Source organism: Penaeus vannamei, chromosome 33 (assembly GCF_042767895.1).
Source record: "Penaeus vannamei isolate JL-2024 chromosome 33, ASM4276789v1, whole genome shotgun sequence".
Taxonomy (NCBI): domain Eukaryota; kingdom Metazoa; phylum Arthropoda; class Malacostraca; order Decapoda; family Penaeidae; genus Penaeus; species Penaeus vannamei.
This window is the reverse complement of record NC_091581.1, coordinates 20396697-20414196: the sequence shown is the minus strand read 5'-3', so window position 1 is coordinate 20414196 and position 17500 is coordinate 20396697. Positions and strand designations below refer to the sequence as shown.

General features: G+C 36.0%; 2 protein-coding genes across 3 annotated transcripts in view; one reads left to right on the top strand and one right to left on the bottom strand.

Annotated features, from left to right (window-relative positions):
- The window catches only part of TfIIFbeta (transcription factor TFIIFbeta), a 10913-nt gene extending 2938 nt beyond the window's left edge, over nt 1-7975 (top strand). The window contains exons 2-7 of the mRNA XM_027366449.2: nt 1645-1712; nt 1822-1955; nt 2063-2152; nt 2314-2438; nt 4167-4310; nt 6888-7975. Of these exons, the coding sequence (XP_027222250.1) occupies nt 1645-1712; nt 1822-1955; nt 2063-2152; nt 2314-2438; nt 4167-4310; nt 6888-7028 (702 nt within the window). The 3' untranslated portion in view covers nt 7029-7975. The remainder of the gene's footprint in view (nt 1-1644; nt 1713-1821; nt 1956-2062; nt 2153-2313; nt 2439-4166; nt 4311-6887) is intronic.
- Nucleotides 7976-11253: 3278 nt separating this feature from the next.
- LOC113814391 (mini-chromosome maintenance complex-binding protein) overlaps nt 11254-17500 on the bottom strand; it is an 11229-nt gene continuing 4982 nt past the window's right edge. For both annotated transcript variants that reach the window (XM_027366448.2, XM_070145001.1), the window contains exons 6-13: nt 17320-17488; nt 15276-15445; nt 14481-14691; nt 14043-14216; nt 13406-13647; nt 13135-13291; nt 12840-12925; nt 11254-11826 (exon numbers count right to left, since the gene is read on the bottom strand). In XM_027366448.2, coding sequence (XP_027222249.2) covers nt 11718-11826; nt 12840-12925; nt 13135-13291; nt 13406-13647; nt 14043-14216; nt 14481-14691; nt 15276-15445; nt 17320-17488 — 1318 coding nt within the window. In that variant the 3' untranslated portion in view covers nt 11254-11717. The remainder of the gene's footprint in view (nt 11827-12839; nt 12926-13134; nt 13292-13405; nt 13648-14042; nt 14217-14480; nt 14692-15275; nt 15446-17319; nt 17489-17500) is intronic.

Sequence of the window (17500 nt, the reverse complement as noted above, 5' to 3'; positions counted from 1 at the left end):
TATTTATTCCCTAGAAAGGGTGGGCAAGGTTAATTTTACAGAATACAGGGATAATATGTAGTTCAAGGTAGTGGCAAAGTTGGTTAATAAAACCTATATGAAATGAATAAGTAATACAAACCAAGACAAAGTTCTTCTATGGCAGTATGTGTGCAAATGCTTCTTAAAGATGTTCTACATGAAAGAACAGAAGAGATATCATATTTATAATCCAGTTGCTCTCCCTGTTAACATTGCGAGGATTAATACTACACTGGCTGCAAAACTCATTTCTGCAATCTGCCAAGTAGTACATGTATTACTACATGCTTTTCAAATGATATTTTGCTAATTATCAGTGTTTGTTGTACCACAGTTATGCTTTTTATTGATATTAATATACTTCCTTAATGTGTTTTAATATTTATTTATACAATTCTGTACAATAATCTGAGATGTGGGTTTTTTCCACCACAATATCTAACAACTCTTGGAGACCATGCTGTGATAAAATACTAGTGAGAATTTTTTTGTTTTCAGTATTGTGTTGATTCTGGGCCCTTTTTAAAGCAGTATAGTGGCTATGCAGAAGAAATAGACATTAGTAAATATCACAGCTTGATATTTGAGCCCAGGAGTTGCCAAAAAAAGTTTTTACAAATTAAGCAATTCAGACAGTAGACGGAAGCAAAGAAAAGTTTGGTGTTTCACTATACAGAGGTATATGGGTTAATTCTTTATGGTGAGGATGCACTACGCTCTAAATTGGCGTGCATACTGAGTTGAAGAGAATATTTGCCAAGGAATGTTGGGGAGCAATGCCCAGTCATGGCAAGTTAGATTGTTGAATAAAGTTTGTGATGTGGAGTTAGGTTGGTTTATTAGTTTGGACATATATTACGATCACCACTGGGGTTTTGGATTGTGTGAATTCCCTTTTTTTTTTTTTTCATGTCAGTGTGTTGACTTTCAACTATGGCAGGCACATTTTCATTTGTTTCATTAAGTAATTTTAAGCGCTCATCCTATTTCATCCTGTTTTATCCCCATAATTCCCCTGATATACTTTGTACCCTCCCATGCTATTGCGACTATGGAGTCAAGATTGTCAATGGAAATGGTACTTGGATCTCCTCAACAATTCATTTGCACAAGAGACAGTACCCTGAGTCATTGAAATCAGGGAATTTCCAGTAGAATATTAAAATTGTTTCAAAAGCAAGCCACTCCCCTGTTATTCATATTGGCCCACACAAACTGTCCATTAGTGCCAAAATTGTTCAAATTGATAAGTAAGACCTTGCCAAAAATAAATAAGAATATTGGGATCAAAGTAGCAAATTTGTAAATGACAGCAGATGACATGTCTGCAGCAAAAGAAAATCCATGCATGCACTATAAGGGGAATTTTTTTTTTTGCTGTGCATCAACAGTTTTGACCAGAATTGTTAATTGATGATCAGCATTACACAATAGTATCATACATCTCTCCATGGTGTGAGTTATGCCTTACAAAGATGGAATGTAACCACACTTGTCATGTTAAATTATTTCACATTAAGTGTTAGAAGTATATGGATCATAAAAAAATGACTGTTTGAATGACATAAGGAAACCCACTATGCTGAATCCTGATGCTAAGAATATGCTCGTATGTATTTACAGATTCCCAAGTATATGAAGGATAAGTGGGTAGAATGCCCAGGAGATGTGGGAAAGCTCAGAATTAACAAGTATGTAATTTTTTTCTTTTTTTTGGGCATATCAGTCAAATATGTTGTCACAATTTCTAATTTACATTTTCATAAACTCTACTGCTAGATGGATTTTTATTTTAATTAGGGCTCCAGGAAAGGTACCAACAGTTACATTCAAGTCCTCAGAAAACTTGATGGATAGCAAGACCCCAAGAGAACACAAATTCATTTTACACAGTGTAAAAGAACAAACATTAGGGGTGTTTTCACATACAGTCTGTAAGTATATATTTTTGCTGTTTATCCCTCTGATATGTTGTCATCAGTGTCAGATATGGTTCTTTTATGTGTTATGATATTTTTATGAATAATTCTACTAATTTCAGCCAGTGGAAGCAGTGATGCTGTAGTTCCAGAGACAGAGAAACTGTTTATGGAAGGGCAGGTCATCCAGAAATTTGAGTGTCAGCCAGTTGGTTAGTGGTCTTGTCAACTTTAAAGATATTATCCAGGTATTGGATATAATGTATCTAATAGAAACTTTTTCCAAAAATGAGTAAAATGCCTTGTTTTGAATTGATATTATGAAATATGGATTTAGCAGGGATAGATTAAAATTTTTGTTTTATTTTTTTAGTGGATACATATTACTTGAACCAGAAGAGAGAAGCTGTGAAGAAGGCAGCCCAACCATGTCGCCAGTCTATGTTCATCCAGAGGCCTGTCACAGTCTACCGCCCCGTTGCAACTCACAAGCATACTGTAGGTTAATTACTTACTGAACCATATTTTTCATAATTTTTATTCATTTGTAATTGATGTGTTTAAGTTCCTGCTTTGTAATAGGACCCCAAATTTGTATACATTTCTCACCCTATGAAGAATGCTATTTGATCAGTATGAATTTGTTTATAGTGATGCTAATGAGTACTATTGTTTTTTCATTTGTTAAATGGTCCTTATGCAAGGGTAATGGTAAGAGACAAATATGAAAAGCATTTCTAGTTAATCCAATGCTGCTGGAAACATGCAATGTCCACTGTAATTTTGTTTTATGAAATGTGTGGAGACAAAGATGGATCCACAAGTACTCAGCCATCAAGGAGTTAATTAGTAGACCTATGTGACCTCACCAGATCTCCCTTTTCCTTGAGTTTTCAGGGGAAATATTGATTTTCTAATACTATTAATATCAATGTTTTTATAATTATTGACTATATGATTCTTATGTTATTAACAGAACTAATTGAATGTAAAATGAAAAAGAGTATTGCCAAAGATATAGGAAATGAGCACAGGCAAGATAAGTAGGACCAATAATTTACTCCTTGGTGACTAAGAGTCGTCTGTGTGTCAACACAATTTATAAACTAAACTCAGAGTGTGCATGGTGTATACGTACATGCCATCCCTGTTAGCATTGGTTAACTTGAGGAGCTACCAAATTTCAAAGAAAAAGGTACATTCATCTGTGCACATGCTATTTCATTTTGTTTCATTCTTTTCATTATTCTAAAAAGGTTCTCTAGTCAAAGTGATGATGGAGGCACAATATAAGTCTGTCCCCATGTACAAGCCAATCTCATAGGAGAGTATTACTAGTGATATTAGGCTACCTTTTAGCCTAAAGCCTTGCACTATTGCAATTTGATATTATTCAATTTAAGGGTTGATGCAGCAGTATTATGTAAGCAAAAATATATGTCATATGAGATACATTATAGTAAGAATATTCAACATGTTTTTATGTCTATAAATGAAAAGATGTTGATTAAAACTTATAATAATGTCCTTTAAATTAAACCATTGAAATGTTATAGAGGACCATTTTCACCCCAAAGATTTGAATGTGCACCTAGCTTCAAAATACATAAATTTCTTTCAGATGTGTTTACAAAGGCAATCCTATCACCTGCAGAGGGCAACAACACAATATTCCATGTTTTTTGCCTACTTATTGAAGTTCAGCAACTCACTTTGTCATCCCCTATGTAACAGTAGCCATTTTTCTGTTAATTTTTGTATTTCCATGTGTAAAAATAATGGAATGTTCTAGATTTTTTTTTTTTTTTTTTTTTTTTTACAATATAGTTATTCACCTTTACATAATTGTTTGAAATTTAATATTGGAAAATGTATGAGTGTGCTCATGTGATTCCTGGGTCTCACCTTGGATGGTGATATGTTTGTTTTTGAGGGGAGCAGTGGTACTCTGCTATTGTAATCACATTTCGATAACCACTACAAGTGTTAATCATTACAACCTGATTTATTGTCTTGTGGTCAGAAAGAGGAAGGAGAGTTACCATATAGTCAATTTGTCTTTTGAAGCTTTGACAAAAACATTCCAGATTTGAGTCACTCATACCATAAGTATGAACACTGGAATGGCAGATACAAGTTTAGAATTAGATTTACATGTGATATTTACAGTTCAAGTATTTTACAAATATAATCTGATTCTCACTCTTTTTCTTTTTTTACTAAAAGATTGAGTTAGAAGAGCGTAAGAAAGCTGAAGGTAAAAAGGCTCGTGATGATAAGGACAAAGTCATGGAGATGCTCTTTGCTGCCTTTGAAAAACATCAGTACTATAACATCAAGGATCTGCAGAAAATTACACGGCAACCAATTGTAAGTTCTTTGAGTATATATTTTAGATAAATGAACAGTTTTGCCCATCTTCTGGGGAGGGAAAATAGTCCCTTTGCATGTACAAAATTGAACTTCAACACCAGTATGAACTATTCAGCCTTTTTAAAGATACCCTCTCCCCTTCCAACAGTGAAGGGGAATACCTCAACCTTGGACCTCAGCCCTCACCTCAACTAATTTTGCATGATCTTTTTTTACTTGCCTTTCATTTTCCTCTTCTACTTCATCCTCTTCAGTCCACATCCTGAAGTGTGAGAGCCATGCTGAAAGGATGAAAAGCTGGCTTTGTGTCAGTCATGAATGGCCTCCAGGAGCCATGGGCACAGTATTCCCTTGGTTAGTTGCATTGCCCTTACCCCATATGGGGACCATGAGGGGTAGACCATTTCTTTTCCCCCACTTATATCAGGCCCACCATGGCCAATAATGATTTTTAATCCATATTAGGGGCATTAAGGCTTGCTCCTTCATCAACTAGCCTATCTAAATTAGAATTTTTGGTTTCCTAACCGCTGCTCCACAGCTCCAACCACTGAATCTAATATTCCCTCCACAACGTTTACTGATGACTCTGTCCATTCTGAACTATCCACCCAGGTCATTAAACAACCTTCAGAATATACCCCTTCCTCTAATCCCAACATTCTCCCTTCCATCTCCTACTGCACAGTCTTCTTCATTGGCTCCCCCTCATAACTACTATTCATAATTGTCCTCCTCCCCACAGTACTACCTCACCCCACACCACCCCATCTTCCTCCCACCCTTGTCCTTCTACTGCTTCCACCTCTGCAAATCTTTTGAGTACTCTCTTTGCCCAGCCAAGTGGGATTCCCCCTACAGCCCCTTACTCTGACAGTACCCTTCTCTTCCAACAATGTCTCCAAAAACAAGTAGGCAAAGTTTCGTTTCGCAATCATTCTGATCATTCATGCTCGTGTACTATCTACCCAAGCTCGTGTACTATCTACTCTGATAGACCTCACTGGCAAACCTATTCCTCCTGAAACCAGCTCCTTGCTTAATACTTGTACTGGAACTGTTTCTGTCTCCCCAACTGATTTTCCTATCTACAACAAGAACTGATCAGACAGTGAAATCCTGCCTGCCTTGTTGACTATGGTGCAGTAGCAATACAATGCTACACTATTCCTCCCAGAGGATGGCCAAGTCTTACACCAATATTGCTGAGATGAGCTTCTGTAGAAATGACCTCCCTCATGAAGTTTATGTTAGTGGAGTGTCCTGCCCCATCCAACCATATAAACCCCTTCCTCATCAATGGCCACAGCCAAACAATGTTGCTCCACAGCCTGCTGCCCTCTATGACCATTCAAATTGCCCAACTCAGTCACCTACATGTGCCAATAATACATTTTATTGGAGCTGCCCTGCTTATAAGCTCAAATGTGAGGAAGCAGTTCTGATTCAAACTAGGTCTCACGCTATGTGAGGCCAGACAAGAAGCACAGTGATTAGGTTTTTCCCCAGTATTTCTTCCCTCAACCCTGAACCATCCTACCTCTAATCCCCCTCTCCCCAAGTCAAATACCTTTTCCAGTCTAAATCCAGATACTCCAGTCTCTACCACTTCTCAGATGTCTACCCCTCCTCTCTTCACTTGTCATACCAAATAACTTAATTGTTTCACTCCATCTTTGCCTACCATATCCTCTCTGACACCCTCCTCTTCCTATGCTCTTCAAACATCCATCCCCTCTTCTCGCAAGACAACTCTTGTTTCTCAGACCTTTCTAGCCAACTCTCCTGCAGAAACTCTTGAAGACAACCAAAAATTCATAGACATGACCAAAGAGAATGTTCTGCTTCCTCATCCACCCTCCAATCCCTCTATTTCCATTCCTTCTACATTCAAAGTATTTGCCAATATCCACCATGTGCACCATTCCCTCTTCATTCCCTATTATCTTACCTCTCCCACCTGGATGCTCACATAAATCCTTACTGTCTCAAAAGTGTCCTTTTCCAGATCTCTTCCCTCCTGACATTCTTCCTGATACTTCACCATCTTCCCCAGTCCCCTTATTTCATTCCCTGGATTCTTCTCCTGCTACTTCTCCAACAGCTCTTTTGCCAGTTTTCCTTAAACAATGTTCCTAATGATTCCCCAGCTGCAGATACACTCCATTTCATCCAATTGCTGTATGCCCTTAGGCCTTTCCTTTATTAATGTCTAATTTACTTCATTTGCATACCCCCTTTACCCTTTTCCCTATCACACTATCCTATAACACTATAACCTTTGACATCTAACACATTTAATCATAATTGTTAATTCAATTTTACCCTTTTCACCACAGTACTTAATGATAGTGCTATATGACCTTTGATGTGTAACACATTTATTTGTTTCAACCAATAATGATTTTTAAGGATACACTCCATTCGGAAACACATAGGAATTAATTCGGACAATACACGGGAAGATGCATTCAAATATAGAATATGAAATAAAAATGTCATCATTTGAAAATGTTTGCTTTCATATTTTTAACAGTTGTCATGATGATCACTGATCTTTTTTTCTTTCAACAGACTTACCTGAAGGAGATCCTGAATGAAGTATGTGATTACAATGTCAAGAACCCTCACAGGAACATGTGGGAATTAAAGCCCGAGTACCGGCATTATAAAGCTGACGAGGTAGAGGCTGCAGATGATCCAGGAAGTGACTAAGGATTTAAACTTAGCTAAGGCATTTTTATCATGACTCATAGTGATGAACACCCCTTCCTCACCCTATTGTTTCATTTTTTGCAGTTTGTGTTGTGGTATATACAAAGGGATATATTTGGTCTTATTGTCTTTGAAGTAGGAAGAGAAATTATTATTTTTTAACTGTTTGGATAAGGGATTTTTTATCATGACATAGTGATGAACATGCCTTCCTCAACCCATTTCTTTTTTTATCCAGTTTGTTATGATAGTCATTATTTTTATTATTATTATAATTGTATTTGGAATAGGAAGAGGAATCAATTTTTTTTAATATATTTTTTTTTTTATTACTTTTGGTATATTTTACTGATGTAAGTATAAAGAGAACCAACTTTTCTGTAATAATTTATTAAATTTATTATTGATTTTATGAAGATGAATTTGTGTAAGGCTTCTTACTTATAGCTGCTCCATGTCAAACATGTGCATTTCAAAGTATTAGGCTGTGGTATTATTTTTTTCGTATATTTCTATGGTAATACTAGTACAGTAAGGGGTTTTAGCCAATAGAAAGGTTTGAAATAATGCTTAGATACTTGCATTGGTTAACAAAAGCATTCTAGGAACATCAAGATTATTTATCTACAGTACTTACTTCTTTTTTTTAAGTATATTGTATTTTGACAAGGGTCTTGCAATTTATTATGCATCTTTGTTTCAGTAATCAACTTGTAGTGAGAATATTTCATATAGTGTATTGCATACATTATCAGTTAAATTTGTGCTAACTTTTCATTAATAGTACAAATGGAAATTTAGTATCACCCATTTATGTTAATTGGAAGCATATTGTTCATACAACAAAATACAGTGGATTTTATATTTGTTGTCGCATTTCATTGTAGAAATATGATGTCCATTCCTTTTTTTTGTATCGATCAGTTTAATAAATTATTTGAAAAGTAGCTTTGTTTCATATTGAAATTAATCCATGTCTGTAAAGGTAGGAAAGGTACTATCCCCCCACATACATCCTAAAAAAGAATGCATTATATTATAAATGACACAAAATATATCTCAATAGATGCAGAATTGGGATTAAGACTGGCAGTAAAATACAATCTTAAGTTCTGTTATTCCAAAATCGAGAATATGGTCATGTGTTTTTGGTGCATACCTACATCTTATTACATGAAATGGGTTAACAGAATACATTGGAAGTTCAATAATTTTCTTTTACATGATCATGTTTAAATCACTTTCCTAAAATAAAACATTCCTATCACCATTACAGCCAAAAAAAAAAAAAAAAAAAGATTACCCAAAGGGTTAAATATTTACCTAAGTGTACAAATAGGTATGAAAATAACTAGAATGAGTTGGGAGGGTGCACTAATTATTAAAGACCAAATAACAGGAAGGTATGTTTTTCTGCTACTGAAAACTGTCCTCTCTGGGGTTTTTCATTTTCCAAGCCATCTTTGAATACTCTGGATGGAAACTAAAACTAGTCTCTTCACCACATCACACAATTTTTTTTTCGTCTTTTATAGCTCCTATTTATCAATACCACTCAGGTTTAATGGTTCTCCTACCAATGGTTAATGGTTAAAAGCAAAAATAAATGTGCTAGACATCTAAGGTCATATAGCACTATAGGAAAGTATATTAAAGGAGGGGTGAAGAGTGATAGTTGCTATTCGTCAACTATCTAGAGTGATCTTGAAAGGTTAAAGATCGGTAAAGAAGTTGCTGTGTAAATGGGCTATGGTGGGTTTAGGTAAGGGAATTACATAAGTGTTTCACATGTGTATCCAGGAGGGAGGGAAAATGTGTGTATAGTTGGAGTTGAGGGTGGTGGATTGAGGAGGGGGAATATGAGGGAGTGGAAATGATAGAGGGGATGGAGGGAGGGAGAATATATGTATAGTTGGAGTTGAGGAGGGTGGATTGTGTTGGAAAGGAGTAGGAGGAAGGATTGGTGTCGGGAGGATGGATATTGGCAGTAGTTGGTGTTGGGGGGGTTGGGTTGTGTTGGGAGGGAGTAGGAGGAAGGGGTGGAGGAATATGAGCAGGAGGGGGATGGATATCGGCATTCACTTAGAGTGTGGAGGTAGCATGAGTTGTGGAATTTTGTGTCTCAAGCATATAGTTTTGGATATCTTCCATAGTTTCTGCAGTGGAGTTGGTTGGAGAGTTTTGTGAGACAGGTTTTCTTATGAGGGGGGGGAAGAGGAGACTGGTGTCTGAGGAATAAAGGTTAAGTTAGGTGGAGGTGAATGTGCAATAGGGGAAGAAGGGGAAGAACGTTTAGTCTGTCTGCTGTAGGTAGTGTGGGGAGGGAGAGGGGATGGTGTTGTGGCTGTAGTTGAGATTGGAGTGTCTGGGTTTTGAGTAGCAAAAGAATTTGACTGGGGGAGGTAGAATGTAGAAATGGAAGTAGGGAAGTAAGTAGGTATAGCCCCACTATTTCAGACTCTACCGGCTCCATGACCCTAGGCTCTCCTTTGACAACAACTCTGAACACTGAAACTACTACCCACTCCTCAATGCCTACTAGTGCATTACCCACCCAAGCTGAGACTCAATCTCCAGAAGACATTCCTACTCTCCCAACTTCCTCAACTTCATCACCTCTACCCCTACAACCTTCATCAAACACCCCAACCTCCCTTATTACTACCTTACAGCCTTATTCTCCATCTCTCCGTAATACTACCCCCCTCAACAACACTCCCTCTTCCACACGTCCCCATCCTTCTACCACCACCAACTCTACAAATATCTTAAATATTCTATTTAGCCCCGCTAAATGGGGCCAATTTTTCGTGATCCCCCCTTACAGCTCCTTACTCAGGCTACCCAATTCTTTTTCATCAATGCCTCCATTCTGTACCCGAAACGATCTCTCCCGTCTCATAACAGTCACATCTGAAACTGAAGCTATAGCATTATCAAAACTAATTGATCTCCCTGGCAACCCCATTCCTGCATAACCTCATCCAACTCTTAATACTTGTACCGGAACTGTCTCTTATCTCCCCAGCAAATTGCCCAGTCGATACCAAAGATTGGTCAGATTGTGGAGAAGACTTACTTGGCTGCCTCAAAGACCAGTATATTGCTACTCCATTCCTCCTAGAGGTCATCGAAAGAAACCCACCATTACCAAAATGGTGGGTTTCTTCCCATTCGTATCTACATTGGTGGACAATCCCTCCCTGTTTGACCATACCAACCTCCTCCCAAAGCATAACTTTGTTACTTGTGATAATCCTCTATTTATCAATACATTCTGGAGGATACAAGTTTTGATTCTGCAGTGGTACTGTGACCACAGTAATAATAACCACAAAAAAGTAAACCTGGGGAAATTAATGATGAATGCTTATTGTTTAGAGCATTGTCTTTAGAATACAAATGAATATCAATGAACATGTTACAATTCAATATTTGCTATGGTTGATAATGTTGAAGTCAGATCTCTATCTTAAGGATAATAAACTAATACACATGAATGATTAGTCTTCCAAGACATTTATAACAATAGCAGATACTAAGATACATGTTCATAATATATGTACTTTACATAAAGAAGCAACAACTGAAATCCTCTGAAAAAAAAGAGAGAGAGAGAGAGAGAAAAAAAAAAAATGGAAGGGAAATATTACCAACTTGGCCTCATTGAAATAAGCAAGGTATACTTTACACAGTATAACCATTCCATCATGATGAAAATCCTAGTGGGCAACTTCCAAGCAAAGCCCTGCCTCATCACCTTTATTGATTGCTAATATTCATTTTTTTTTTCTTTTTTTTTTTTTTTGGTTTCATTTTTTACCATTTTTTAAACAGTTATTACATAACCATTTTCAAAGAAAAGGCCTGAGATACCTCTTAGCATAAAATATCACACAGATTGATGGGTTTTTTAAAAAATGTGGCAAGAGCTAGTGCAGTCATGTTTAACCAATGAGATATCAAATATAGCTAGATAGATAATTATTTAATTAATTTACTCAATACTGTTATACTTACCAGAAGTAAAAACAAATCCCCTCTTCTAATTATAGTAGCTACGAGTTTCTTATCATCAACAGCCTTCAAGAAGACTCTTGTGTAAAAGTCCATTTCATTTTTGGGCTCAATAAGATACATGGATATGGAGTTACCTGGTTATATGTACCTTAGAAATGACCCACCTTTTTAATATTATACATTATAGGATATCAAGACAAATTACTTTCTCCAAACTCTTATACTTGCATTTTCAGTTTACAGAAAATAGAAAAAGAAAAACCTCAATCAAGAAGTAAAAGAATTTTATCAGATCACAGATTTACAGGAGGGAATGTTCAAAATAGAAAAAATACTTTCTTGGCCCAGTAACATGGAAAATTTGAAGACTGATTTTTATTTTTTTTGTCATACAATAACAGCCTTCAAATTGCTCAGTAAATACTGCTTCACCTGCATGAGTAAGGTAGGGAACAACTTCATCCTTACTGTTTACATCAATATATGAAGAGTTAATATTTAGCCTCCTTTTCATGGACAGATGAACAGTTTACAGGTTTCATAATCGTATTTGTTGAGTCATAACAGCATAAAAAAAAAATACATGTGTAAATATTAATTGACAACTATGTCAAATATCAAAATATAGTTGATTTAAGTTTACTATACATTTTCTCTAGAAATCATATTTCACTGTGTTTGTGAACGAACACGCAATTTACGTTCATTCTCAAGAATCTTTGTACATTTCCAAACATCAGCAGTGAGATGGTTTTCTCCACAACTTACAGCTACAAGTCTGAAAAGAAAGTTGAAGTAGATATCAAGTTGGAGGAATTTATGATTAAAATTCTCAACTGTTTGTTTAACCCCGCCCCCTTTGACTTATATTTTTTTTTGTTTCGCGAAAGCTAAATTTGGTTCATGGTATTTCAGAACATTTATTTTACACACAAGAAAATGTATACAATTGCATATAAAGCAACAAAAATCTTGTTCATATAAGATAATACGATGTGCAATTAGTTGTACTTAATGCACAGATAATAAAAAGACTATGATACATCAGGTAACAGCTGTGAAGAAGACTGTGAGAGAGGATAAGGGAGGGAGGGAGGGTTGGCTACATGAAATAATCCACAAAGTTCATGAATTCCCACTTAAAACTCACGGAATACCATTCACAAGAAAGTGACAGGTAATATGACTGTAAAACTGGCTCTGGTTGAAGAGGTTCTACAAAGGGAATTGGAAAATAGGGATGATATTGTGGGTGTAGTGGGATGCCTGTATTTGACAGCCTATGCTCAACTGTGGCAAATAACACTGACCAAGGATGACTTTACAAGCCATAATAATGGTGAATAGGACTTTGATGGTTAACCAATTCATGACAGCAGCCCCTAGTGCCTTACTGAACCATGGGATACAGTGTGTGAAGAGTCAGTTCCATGAGGAAAAAAAATAGAAGCCTGGGAACCATAAGATTATCCTGCTCTCTATACTCTTCTTAGCTGCAGCATAAATGATTCTTTAGATAATGAGGTTGAAAAAAAAAAAAAAAAAAAAAAAAAAAAGTAAGCCTACTTTTGACATGCATTTCTCAATGACTGAAGCCAGGACCAAACAAGTGTACTACTATTTTGTACACACTACTCGGAGCAGGCTTAACATTACATGACATGATAACATTATCCTAGCAAGAAGGGTGGTCTGGCATGACGTGACAGGACATCATCCCACTGTCAATGAGTTGAACACTTGCCTTAGTTTTAATTTGAAGAGAGCCACCAAAACACTACATGCACTCACCTTGCCAGTATAAGAAGGTTGTGGAGGTCCTCTGCAGAAATACCATTGTCATTCTTCCGGCTGTCAACAAAATCATCTTGCACCATCTGAAGAATTTCAAGAGAGGAATGATCTTTTTAGGCAAAATTTAAATAGATAGTTTTTTGGACAACAACAAATACATATCAAGTTATAATAGCAAAAGATTCAATCCCAGAGGATTAATCTGCAATACATGGGAGTTTAAGATAATAACAAAATTATATTGACTGCATTACCTTACCTTCTTTCCACTATCTTCAGTCAGTAATCTTACCTTCTGCATATCCTCTGAGAGATTATAATTGCTAAGCCTGGCAACTGTTAGGTATAACCGAATCCTCCTCAGAATGTCTGGTGTCAACTGTGCCTGGATGCGATTAAATGCTGCAGAGACTTCTGTGTTGCTTGGCTGCAATCTAATCTCTGCATCACTGAAAATGATAAAATCAATGTAATTCTGCAGTTTATACAATATACTCTCACAAAAAAACTTTTACTTTAATAGGAATAATCAAAACCAATTACCAAAATCAAGACACACCCACCTACTGATCATTGCTCTTCCCTCAGAGAATATGATGACTGGAATATTGGTGAACTGCTCCAGCTGGTGATACTGGAAATCATAATCAACCTTCTGCCAGTTAATAGCATTGCCCAGGGCTGTCAGGTTCTGCACTCCTTGGGTATCCAACTGCCCAGCTGTTAGGGCTGTCTCATCCAGAACAAGATGTGTATGCTGACTCAGCTGTAGTAGTCCACTGATAAGACGGTTTGACTGGTAGTCCTATATGCAAAACATAGGGGTGGAAAAAAAAGGATTAGAAGGTTAATGAAATGAATCTGCTCCCAAGTCGCCCCCATAAAATATGTATGAGTAAGTTTTCAAAATATACACCTATTGTATTCAAAGTTCTTACATTACTAAAACCTGAAATGTCACTATAGAAACAGGCAAGGGACAGCAGAACAAGGAATCAACAAAACTATGATAAATCAATAAAATACTCAACCCATACAAGGAAATAAATTTAAATTTGGTGTCCATTAGAACCAACAAGTACAGTATACTTAAAGATTTAAGCCATGTGTATAAATATATTCCAGACTTTATTGACTTTATATAGCCTATGTTTGTATTTCAGAAATGTAAAAATGCAAAAGCAGACTGGCATGACTTACCTTCTTTGGCACAAATTTAACCTTATTCATGTTGCTTAAGGTCATTGGGAAGAAATGCGACTGAGTAACAAACAAGCTAAGTAACTGATAGAGACTGCTGGTGTACTTCTGCTCTTGGAGGCTTTTGCTTATGCCCGACACATTTATGCTGTACTTTCCTAATGCAATAACATCCTGCATAAATAGGGAGATGTGTTAAAAATGTCAGATTTTTCAATTAGTAATACCAACCTATGCAACTTAGAAAATTGAGCTTAAACAAAACATATGATTGGTTCATTTTAAAAAATAGAGAATAATCCAATTTCTTGAACACTCATGACAATTATCTAATACAATACTGGTGAGAAAACATAATGTCCAATGCAATCTTGTTTTTGATAACTGGTTGCATTCAGAGGAATACAGAACAGACACCAGCACTTCACAATATCATACCTGTCTTAGGTATACTGATGAAACCAGGTGGCACACCATCAATTCAGCAGTGAGGGCATCTCCTAAGAAAGCCTCTTCAAGTATTTTCCGCAAAACTTCTCTTGTTTCCCTCATATCTGCTACTATCCCATTGGTGGTGTCACTCTCTACAACATCACCTGGGAGGAGTGGGTTTGTGTGGGGCATCTTGCGTGCAGTTAAAACATGTAACCTGAAAATAATAAGTTTTATGTTTTAAACCAATATTGCCAGTAACCTTTAATGTTTACTATAGTTTTATTTTGTGAAATGTGCTTACATACAGATGGCTCCACAAGTGGCCTGCCACAAACTTTGCCAGAAAGAAAAAACTGTCGTGTAATAATTACATAATAGAAAATATTTCCAAAAATCAAAGAAAAGGGTAAATAGGTGAGATAGTTTGTACTATCAACTGACTCCTTTGTGACTAAACACTTGTAAAGCCATTCATATGAAATGATAATTCATAAAATAAACATGCCATCTCAGTGGTATCTAGTTCATATTGAAAATCTTGCATTACAGACAATAGAAGATTATTGTCTACAGACAAACTTCATAATCTTGTATGTTGTCATGCAACATATCACAACTGTGGAGTATGAATAAAAAGAGAATTAAAATAAATGAATAAATAACAAAAATAACCAAAAACATGTAAAACAAAGAACATAAAAAGAAAGGAAAAATAAAAAAGGAATAAAAATAGAAAGGAATAGAAGTGCAAGATGGGAGAAGCAAACATAAGAGAACAAGACTTTTCACACAACCTACCTAGGAACAAGAGATGGAGGTGGGCATCTTGCAGCATCCTCTTCCACATCCATGAACTCCATTTCATTATTGTCACTGTTGGCATTCTGTCTTGCTAGTGAAGGGTCTACTGACAAGATTCCTACAATCTCAATGACATCATTCAGGGAAAAGCTGACATCATCATAAAGCTGTAAACAATAAAAAAATAAATCATTCATGAATATCAAATAACAATTAGGTAAAACTAAATTTAGAAACGCAATAAAAACACCTTACTTTAAAAATTGTTGATGCAATAATCATTTGGCAATAAAAAAAATATAACTAATCATCAACATTACAATGACAAATCACTGGAAGGATAATATCTTTACATATCAGTTTTTCATGAACAAACCTATATATTTGATGTGTTTAACAACTGCCAAGAAAAAGAAAGAGAAAAAGGAAAAGAAAACCAAAACAAAAAGATTGAAAAAGGGTGGGTGGGTGGGGTGGGGGGGGGGGGATCTACAGATACAGTAAGCCAAATTAATCCTATTAAGCTGTAATTTTATTTGCCAACACTGTAGTGCCTCCAGATATAACAATATAAACCCTATTATTAAATAAAGAAAGACTTTTTAACAAAGTTTTCCTAATAGGACTGACGTAATTATACTTGAATGCACTAGTGTTACATAATGGTGGCTGCAAATTTACACAGCCAGCTGTACATGTCATGTTTACAGGGTGCAAATTAAAAAATCTAAAATTGAAAATCTAAATGAAATAAAAAGAAAGAGGAGGAATGAGAAAAAAATACATAGGATCATTTGTAGAGAAGCACTATGATATCCAATTTCTATTTATTTATCTATCTATCTTTTCTCTCTCTCTCTCTCTCTCTTCTCCTTCTCCTTTTTGTCTGAACATCTGGTGTGTGTCTAAACTGACAGCAGTAGAAGAGACTGCTTTTCATGGCATAATACCCTGGGTTTGGGCCTCATTTTCTGTTAGTCCTTATTCAACAAATCATGACCTGAGAAAATATGACAATAAGGAACAGTGTTCACTGAAAACAAACATAAAACAAGGTATGAATGAGAAAGACTACCTTGCAGCAAAAGAGATCTATTGTATGTTTCAGTACGTTTTTTCTGAAGTAGACATGATAAAAATGTGTCAAACACATCTCTCGAGCCCTTCAACATGGGAAAACATGGCAGCACTTGTAACACAATTTACTACTGGTTTCAAGGTAAAACAGAGTGAATCAAGTTTAAATGGTGGCAAACTATCAATATATACTGTAAAATACAAACAATCCACTCATACACCACACTAAAACACTCACTCACATATGTATTAGTACACAAGCACTTCCAAACATGACAGGTAAACAAACACAAAGTCTTGTGTCTGGTTTAATTAGGTTCAGTAGCATAGTAAATGTGTGAATGAATAGATGAGTGATGAGTACATACTGCATGTTATATCATTTATATAGATCTATGTAGATATTATAATTGTACAATTTGTACATATTTGATGTACATTGTGTGTACTTCCACCTTTCACCTGGCGTTGCATGTTTATGTGTCCAACATATAAAGTAACTGTGCAACATATAAAGTAACTTTATTTCCATTATTTTCCTTGCTAAGAATGAAAGCATGTACAAAGGGTGCTTAAATTCAAACTATTCGCAAGCTTTTGAGAGTATTTCCATTTACACATTTATGTAGCAAGAAGGAAACTATACAAATATGTTCAATTAATTTACAAATGCCCATTTACTACATGGAAATAGCCATGAAAAAAGACAAAAAACAGGGGGTTATTTGCTTTGAAGCACAATCCCCTAAAGACAAATACCGGACTTAGCAAGCTTAGTGCAGAATCTTTAAGACCAAAACATTAAAAAATGGATAGACCTCATACTGCCCAATTCTAGAGTTTATACCATTTTTAAAGAGATAGTTCCTTTAACCAATCCTAGCCAAGTATGATAGCAAGGGAAACCACTATATGAAGCAGGTTTACCTTAAAAAATTGCAAAAGCAATAAACCATTCAGTCACCTTCACTAAACATGGAGTTCCTTTCATGCCTGGTATGGGGAAATTGAGGTCGGGGGTTCCATTACTAGTGGATGCAGGAGTGTTTCTGCTTGTTCCGGCTCCATCAGCTGATGCATTTCCAATATCTGTCCGGAATCGTTTGTTTTCTCCAGACTCTGCAGTCTCCATGCTGAAACAACAG